At 33.6% G+C, this 9996-nt stretch overlaps 1 protein-coding gene across 1 annotated transcript; it reads left to right on the top strand.

The window, feature by feature from the left end:
- The first annotated feature begins 346 nt into the window (after nt 1–346).
- LOC131944964 (C-C chemokine receptor type 5-like) lies at nt 347–1516 on the top strand. Its single transcript, XM_059305886.1, has one exon. The coding sequence runs from the start codon at nt 347–349 to the stop codon at nt 1514–1516; it is 1170 nt and encodes a 389-aa protein (XP_059161869.1).
- The last annotated feature ends 8480 nt before the right edge of the window (nt 1517–9996 follow it).

Consider the following 9996-nt stretch of genomic DNA (forward strand, 5'->3'; position numbering starts at 1 on the left):
CTAAAAGAACAGACCTTCTTTAGACCTGTGCTAAATGTTAACAAGCAGTAACGTCAAAACGGTTGCCATTTTCTTAAAATAAATCAAGGTATGCACATGTGGCGTAATATTTTCAGTTCGCCTCTACATCTTGCCAGTACTGCTCACAGCGATTAAAACTAAACATTATTTGGAGTATTAATATTTAGAATTTTTTTTAAAATACAGTGTTGGATTCATAACTACGAATATGAAAACGAATTCATTCATGTAGAAAAGTAGCATCAGAAAAATAATGTATATAATAGAACGCTGTAACTATATTACACGTAAAAATTACATCAGCTGAGAGATTTAAAAAATCGAAATGTTGACCAACGAAACAGAAGAGTTCTTCCCCCCTCCGTTCACTTCACATGAAGCGTTTTTGGTCTACATAAAAGTTCGTGATGGACAGACAACAGCCGTCCCGTACATCTGTGGAATCGGATTCGTGACAAACCTGGTATCGTTGATTGTATTCGTACAACCTAACCTCAGACGATCCTCATGTGGCGTCTACCTGGCGTCTAAATCCGTGTCTGACCTAGTTTTTCTGCTGACTGTGTTGATCGTCTGGTTGACCCGAGTGGACATCAAGATATTTTTCACTTCCGGTGTGTGCCAGACTGTCATCTTCTGCTCCTACTTATCCTCCTTCGTGTCTATCTGGCTGGCTGTCGTGCTGACTGTTGAAAACCTGCTCTGTGTCGTCAAACCCTGGTTCGTCAAAAGATCATGTAACGCCATTTCCGCTTTGGTCCTCACCGCATCCATACTTATATTTGGAATCGGGATTTACCAATTTTCTATATGGAACAACGGAATCGGGAATTTTTACGAAAAACCGCAAGAAACAGCGACATCTATGAAAGCCACGGAAGGAAATTTGTCTCAGGTTTTTGATCAACATTCTCTTCAAAGCGACAAATTCTCGACCATTAACCAAACACTTTTCTTAAACACTGAGTTTGATATATCTAACTTTACCAATACAACCAACACCACAGAGGAGCTTTATCAAGCGATATGTACCCATTTTGAAATCTACGCTGATATTATTCTAACTATGACATACATTGATACGTTAATAACCATTGTTGTCCCTATTGTTATTCTTGCTGTAACTAACGCCGCCATCGCCATCATCGCCTGCCGCACCTCCAGAAGAACGAGAGCACGCACCAGAGCGTCCACCAGCACACAGGGATCAACTGGTGCTCCATTGGTCAAGTCCCGTTCATCGGCCGCAGCCATGGAAACTAAAGCTTGTAAATTTTTGTTTATGGTATCCATGACGATCCTCATTTTCCACACACCAAGTCACGTGATACGACTGACGACGCTCTTCTCCTTTGGATGGCTGGAGGTCGTCCTTCAGAGACTCTTCGAGACGTTGCTCTACCTTCATTACGTCATCAACTTTTTTGTTTACATTATCTTTGGCGATAACTTCAGACAGGTTTTTATCTCACTTTGTAAGGGTAAAATAAGGTAACAATATGAGTTTTACTTACGTAAGTAGGCTTATGTATATAAATATGTATATTTCTATATTAACACAAATGTATAATGCTTTTATATATGAAGCGTACGAGAGGGCGTGTGTAGTAAAAAAAGTAAAGTATTCCTTTAAAACTTTCTGCCCGTGGGGTAGATGAAGTAGAGCTCACCTGTTTTAGTGACCTCGGCATTAGAAAAAAATGGTTTTGTCTAACACTATGCTCATCCGCCTTTACTTTCCTATATCCGAACTCGTGACTTTTCGATTAGCAGTCGAAAGCTCTATAATTCAAGCGCACCATCCATTGGCTTTGAGTGTGCTTTAGATGTATCCGTATAACCAAAATTTCGGATTTCGCTCATTGCATAAATCTATATAGCCACCACTGCTTACTTTTACAAATATTTGTCAACAGATAATAACCGCATGGCCCCCATTCGTTATTTTAGATTTACTCAATTTATATTACATACTCTTTATAGGATTGTAGGATGATAAAATTTGATTATACTATTTATATGAAGAATGTTTTATTTTTTAATAAGAATTAAATTGAAAATAAAGGGTATTTAAAATTTTACAAGCCCATGTTCTACTTCTAGATCGAAAAAAAAACAACATACAAATAAAATAAATTATTAACCTTTGTGAACTACTTGTATGTACTATATAATTATTTGTGCTGGCGGTCTCATTCATTCAGTCTTCTTGTAAAGCCGATGGTTAGATTATCTTCTTACATATTAATAAGCACTCCATAAAATTGGTGAATATTGTATCTTACTAGCTTCTTAAATACGATACAGAAAAGTCATCAAATCTTAATTTATTCCAATTTGATAAAGGAAAGTCTTCAAACCTTAATTTAATCCAAATAAACTTGCACATTCTGACTTACACACAAACGCTGAAAGAGCCTAAAACAAACTCCGAGCTTCAACAAGTGTAAAAGGATTGATGCGAGATTGCACCATTAGTGTTTCATTTGAAGTAAACATAAATTTTATTATCTGCCTAATCTAGTTTCCCAAGTTTTATTATGTTTGAAAGTTTTTAAGCCCATTATAGCATCGGCCTATATAAGAAATAAACCGGAAGTGATCTCCCCTAAACTTTCTCGAGTATTCTCATATAGCTCGGAATATACACATGATTTTTAATTACTTAAACTTTTAAAAATAGAATAAAATCTCGTAGAAAAAAAGAATTGCGCACCAAACAAACGCCAAAACAAAATGTGCATAATAGTGCGCAATATTATTAGTACTCTATAAATTTACATGCGTTATTTGAGAAATCGGAAATAGCGTAAATTAGTACTTCCGGTCAACGGAAATTACTCAAATTTTAACAGAAGGTAGAGAATTAGATCTTTTACTTACATGTGAAATTTCATTTATCTATCTGAAATAGTACTCAAGTTATAGGCTTTTGAAAAATTCAAAGTAGAAAAAGTACCACTTCCGTTTATTGGAAAATGCTCAAAAGTTTATACGGATCAACGATTTTGATAAAATACTTATATATGAAATTTCATCAACCTAGCTGTAACGGTACTCAAGTTAACGTGTTTACACACAGACAGACAAACAGACAGACAGACACACACACAGAGACATACGGACAAGATTGCAAAATTATGTTTTTCCGTATCAGTGAGGTGTAAAACGTCGAGATTTGTAAAAATCTCTATTTTTTTTTCTGCACGATTACAAGACTTTCTCTATACTTTGTATATACGAGAAAGTAAAAACTGATATTGTTCTCTGATCAATGTGTTGGATAATGCTAATGAAATCTTTGATTAAATGTGATTGTGTTGATGTGATATGATTAAAAGTGATTGGTTCATTTTAAAAACAAGTGGCGTTTTCTAAAATATATTGTTGAATATCGTTTTATGTTAGTGAAAATAATGGGAAAATGGCGCTGTTTAGATATTTTAAATTACAAAATATGTTGTGAATGTAAACTTTAGGAGGAATAGAATACAAGTTTTTAATGCCTAATATAAAACAGTTTTTAAATCTGATTTTGTGATTAGTAGGCTACAAATAGGCCTATTTATTTAATTTTGTTTAACTTTTACGGCGCTCGATATTTTGGAATCTCTAGAATTATACGCATATTTGTAAATAATCGTTTACATCTACAACTAGTAGTTTTTAGAAAACTCGATCTCTATGTAAAAAGCGCACACGGTTTTAATCTGTAATCCATATATATATATATATATATATATATATATATATATATATATATATATATATATATATATATATATATATATATATATATAAATATATATATAAATATATATATATATAAGTAAAGATATCCAATAGATAATAAAGTGAATTCCGGTTTTCTTTATTGTTTAAATAGTAGTGCATTATTATATAATTAAAGAAAATCATTTATTTTCTCAATTTTAGTGCATCCTAATATATAAAACGCCATGTGCGCTCTTCTCTCTCTCTCTCTCTCTCTCTCTCTCTCTGTCTGTCCGCAAAATATTTTCGCCGGACATCACGTCAGAAACGGCAGCGATATATGGAGAACTTTATACGGACTTTTGTTGAAAATAATATGTTAGATGTTTTAAATGTATAACCACAATTTTATTTAAAGAAGAAAAATAAAAATTAAAGGCGTATTCGAATGTAGAGATACAGTATTATTTATGCAACCGGAAAAGCATTAATATATGTGAAAAAGAAAGCATAAAACTGTGACGTCACTATTGCTTATACATTAACTAATGACGTCATCCGCCGTGTTTAGAATAAAAAGAAATGAACTATTTCATTCAAATTTTATTTAGATCTACGTACACTATGAAATGTATACAATACAATTTTTCCGGCCTAAACTCATAAAATTTATTTTATGTATTTGGATTCTAGATCTAGAGATTCTATATCTAGACTAAATCTAAATCTAAATCTACGCAATATGAATAACTAGATCTAGACGTAGACGCTAAGATCTAGATTTAGACTCTAACTTCTCTAAAATCGATTCCAAAAATAAATTTCTATATTAGGACTAAACTATTTCAAGACTTATTTATTTTATACAAAATCTTTGTTTGGAACTGGCCAATTTGGGATAAAAAAAATTAATTTGAAAGAATAGGCATATTCGCGTAAGTTAAGATTTTAAAATACGTGTTTCATTCTCCGTATTTTATAAGGTGCCTGAATAGCGAAGATGTTAGTGTACATTAAACCATGCAGGTGGTGCGGGTTCGAGACAGACCAAGTCAACTTGGTTAATGTATTCTTTTTTATTATGCTCGGGCAAAACTTAAAAAAATTCTTTTAGGAATCTAGATCTAGATCTAGATTGTCGGGTGTCCGATAGAGCACTTCCCGGCGCCGCAGGCGCTTCAAATTTGGCAGGATCTTGCCTTGGGGCGACAGAACACGGTTGGCCGAAAAGTCTATGATGAGGGGGTCAAAACTGACCTCGACTGACCGGTACCTTATATGAGCTATAAATCGAAAAAAAATGTCCACGGAGGAACCTCTTCATAACTCTTGAGGTCGTAGACCGACCGTCAGGCGAATTAATTAAGCATTCAAATTCTCAATGTTTTCGAAAGCCTAAGCAAAGCTGGGCAGCATGCCTAGTTATTTCATAAAAGCTTGTAAATAAAACGTTTTCGGGCAATTTTTTATTTTTCAATAATTTTCCACCTTTTAATAATTCTTTGAAAATGAAGTTAACACTGGATCTTTACGGATCTCGAAAGACATTTGTCTGCCCCTTCTTCGTTGTTCACTCTATACGGCTAGCTTATCGCACGATCGCTAGTATTTTATTTTGTTATCTCCCCTTTTATTATTGAATTTAGTTAAAACCCGACAAGCAGATTGCGATTTCCATAATACAGTTATCTGCCCCTTCTACGTAGTCAACTCTTAGGCTACCAACCATAACCTAACAACATTCAACGTGAACCACAGCTCAGCTCATCGGATGGTCGCGTCTAGCTCCCCATCTGTTATTGAACATAGAATCTAGTAATCTATTTAGTGATTGTTAGCATGTATCCTCTTAGTTTCGAAACCGTTTCATTAGAGTGTAATGACTAACCCAATGTCTAGTTAGATTAAAACATAAATATTCATGCATTGACATTAAATAAGAAGGTATATGGAAAATGCATTAGAATTTGGTCAAAATTGCGTTACAAGATTAGCCACAACCCAAAAACAAACAAACGGACGTTGCGAACTTAATAAAAGCTTTGCAAAAACGAAATAATTAAACTGATGAAATAAAAACTTATATTAAAAATTGTCAAGCCTATAAAAACATAATCAGATTAAGTTAACTGAAGTAGAGGATTTAAAGGTTGTCGGGTCATTTTTCAGCAGAAAAATGGAGGTTATTTTTCTTTACAACGAGAAATGAGGGTTTTGTGGGGTGGGGGTTAGTGGGGGCGAGGGAGACACTTGGGGTGAGAGACAATGTGCGGTTTACCGTGGGTGTCAGACGGTTGGTGGGTGTGGGGTTGTAGGATGTGTGGGGTGGATATTATGGTGGCTTTTCTTTGTGAAGATCACTGACCGTATTTAAATGTATAACGTGGGTAGTCTAATCTCTTATTCACAACAAAAAAGATATACTATTTTAAATTTTATTGTCTCAAAGGTAAAATAATATGGTTTTGAAAATATTAGCATTCGGTAGTAGGGCCTATTACTTACTAAAAAGATACCAGTAAACAATGAACAGAGAAACTAAGTCCTATCAGACATATTAAAAGTTGAATTATTTTCTAGGACACACATTTACCAGTAAACAGGGGATTACATTATATCTACAAATTGAAAATTCAATCTGCAAATGTTGCCCATGTAAAATGGACTTCACAATCAAACGTTTGAAAAAACAAAATGTGGGTTTTACATGTCTGCGACAAGAAATCATTTTACATCAGTGGAGTGTTTTGTCAAAGGGTTACGAACCGTCTGGTCTACTTTGTGTAGGCGATAGACGGAATTACAGGTGATCATTCTGAGATGTTGTCCACGTCCGTCTTTAAAGTTACGTGAGTGCAGGGGTGGGAGATGAGGCCTGTCTTTGGATTAGAAATGTAGGTTGGAAGACTGGTCTGGACAGTCACGTTACATGGTGGGATGGGGTATGGGTGAGAGGATATTTTAGATGACTTGGTGGTGCGGGAAAACATACATCCGTCTTTATGTATAAACAATCTTTCTGCGTTGAAGTTTAATCTCTTATTGCATGATTTTAAGTAACTCTAATTGCCAGTTATGTGCGTGTATTAAATTAACGATAAGTTTCCAAATGTTACAAACGGAAAGTGTAATAATTTGCAATTGTTTTAGAATAACTATGGATTTCTAACATTATGTCCAGGAATCGATTCGATTTCTAAATACGTTTTGCGAAATAAGTAAATAATAAATTATTCCAACTTTAGCTGCTACAAGTGGGAATGAAGCTGCTGAAGTTGACATAATTTAATTGAATTTAGTTCACCAGGTCAAAACGTGTCGTTCCTGAAGCAGACGACCATTAAAAGAATCTTATAACGAGGCTAATCTTGTCTGCTTTTTGTTTGTCGAATCGATCTGTTGGCTTGAAACAAATTCAGGAAAGTTGTCTGTCGAATGTGTACAATGCAACAACGACGAGAATCTAACCTTTGTGCAAAAGGCAGTTATCATATCTTTTATCTACTGAATGTGTCCGATAAAAAAATACAATAAAAAAATTCTCTCAAAAACGATTTTTTAAAATCACAAACTTGTCTATCATTTCTAGAACCCAATGCAACTGAATGTAACTCCCGAACTTCAGTGTTGTATACATAATTATAAACGCGAACGTTTATATGAGCTTACCCTTGCTTTATTCGAAAACTCAACACGAATTTTAGTTTTCGGAGAACGTCATAAAAAAGAACTCATTAGGAACAATTAGCCACAAATGCTTTGATCTGTAGGATCTTAGTTCTTATCTATCTATATACATAAAAAGCAGAGTATGTGTGTGTCTGTCTTTTATGCATTGCTACACCTTTTGTCTGATCTCCATGAAACTTTGGGGAGGTGTTGGGAATACTCCTAGGGAGGTTTCTACGATATAGAAAATTTTAAGTTCGCAGGTGTGGTACCCCTACAAGTCGCAGTTCGATTTTTTTTTATATACGGTTTATAAAAAATTAAGGGGGAAGGCTCCGGTAAAAAAAAACTTTTTTAATACTCGTTAGAAAACAGTTATTTCTATACAGCTTTATTAAGATACATCCGCATATGCATTTCCACTAAAAATAAACCGGGAGTGATCTCCCCTAAACTTTCTCGAATATTTTTATATAAAATAACAGGGGATGGGAACTCGGGCTATAGACATGATTTTTAATCCATTTTAAATACTTAAAGTTTTAAAAATAGAATAAAATCTCGTAGACAAATTAATTGCACACCAAGTGAACGCGAAATAAAAAAGCGCATAATAGTGCGCAATATTATTAGTACTTTTAAAATTTACATTAGTTTTTTGAGAAATCGGAAGTAGCGTAAATTACTACTTCCGGTCATCGGAAATTACTCAAAATTTAACAGAAGGTAGAAAATTAGATCTTTTACTCACATGTGAAATTTTATTTATCTATCTGAAATAGTGCTCAAGTTATAGGCTTTTAAAAAATTCAAAGTAAAAAAAGTACCACTTCCGGTTATCGGAAATCGCTCAAAAGTTGATACGGATCTACGATTTTGATAAAATACTTATATATGAAATTTCATCAACCTAGCTGTAACGGTACTCAAGTAATCGTGTTTACACACGGACAGACACACAGACACACACACACACAGACATACGGACAAGATTGCAAAATTATGTTTTTCCGTATCAGTGAGGTGTAAAACGTCGAGATTTGTAAAAATCTCGATTTTTTTTTTTGCACGATTACAATACTTTCTCTATACTACGTATATACGAGAAAGTAAAAATTGGTGAAAAAATCTTGGTAACTATGACAACGGCGGCCATCTTGAAAAATTAACCCCTTCGTAGGTTTTCCACCATTCATAAAATATTACATTTTAAACCCAATAAACAATTAATTCATAATCTTCCTCCATATTTTGGGGTAATCAGCTAAACATTTTAAGTGCATATCTTCAAACTAATTTTTTATGAATTTTCAAAATTTGTGTCCGTTCAAAACACTTAACTTTGGGGAATTTTGGGGCATTAAAACTAGTGTTTTGAACGGACACAAATTTTGAAAATTCATAAAAAATTAGTTTGAAGATATGCACTTAAAATTTTTAGCTGATTACCCCAAAATATGGAAGAAGATTATGAATTGATTGTTTATTGGGCTTAAAATGTAATATTTTATGAATGGTGGAAAACCTACGAAGGGGTTAATTTTTCAAGATGGCCGCCGTTGTCATAGTTACCAAGATTTTTTCACCAATTTTTTTTAGTGGAAATGCATTTGCGGATGTATCTTAATAAAGCTGTATAGAAATAACTGTTTTCTAACGAGTATTAAAAAAGTTTTTTTTACCGGAGCCTTCCCCCTTAAAGTCGGATGCGGTTGGACACCGTTCATACGAGTGTCATGAAACTTTGTGGAGCTGATGAGAATACTCCAGAGAAGGTATCTGCGAAAAAATATTCTTTCAATATCGCAAGTAGTGATATAAACTACTAGCCATTGGTGACCGTTTCACGTGAATTATAGGTCTTTATATTTTTAATGTTATACTCGTTTGAGAAAAATACTACACGTTGAATGATTTTAGTGACAAAGCAAATAAATAGCTAATGGTTAAAAGTCCGAAACATTTAAATAACATAGGCCACCAATACCTAATATAAAAAGTTAAAACTAAATTAAATACATTATCCGTCAACACAGCGCCATATAAAATGCACACAAAGATTAAGAGACTAAAATGTTTCCGTTAAAACTCGGCTGTTCAGTGGTATTTATGTTGTTTTTAGAGTAGTTTGTATTAGTTTAGGCCTAGAAAATTGTATACATTTTCATAGCGTACGTCTTGATAAGTAGATCTATATTTCTAAATCAAATACTATTGTTACCGTTATTGAATAAATTGAATAAATTAAATTGAATAAACCCAATTAATTTCGACAATTTCTTCATATTCTAAAATTAAAAGATGACGCCATTTGTGTTGTGTACTTTCCTTGGTTAAAACTTGTGACATGTGACGTCATTGTTATTTGAGCTCTTGTCGCAACCATAAACTATTTACCGGTTGCATAATTAAAAATGTGTTTCTACATTCGAATGTGACTTTTTTTATTCTTTAATTAAATTTTAATTTACACATTTAATACATCCAACAGATTATTTTTTTTAAAAGTACGTATCTTTGAGTTCTCCATATATCGCTGAAGATACTGATCACATAGCCTCGGTAAATTTTACGGACAGAGAGAGAAGTGCG

The sequence above is a fragment of the Physella acuta genome, unplaced genomic scaffold, assembly GCF_028476545.2.
Source record: "Physella acuta isolate Inbredline_101_S28 unplaced genomic scaffold, ASM2847654v3 ptg000516l, whole genome shotgun sequence".
NCBI lineage: Eukaryota > Metazoa > Mollusca > Gastropoda > Physidae > Physella > Physella acuta.

Bases quoted from the DNA above. Each gene is read 5' to 3' on its own strand.
- LOC131944964 (XM_059305886.1), top strand. From the start codon at position 347: ATGTTGACCAACGAAACAGAAGAGTTCTTCCCCCCTCCGTTCACTTCA.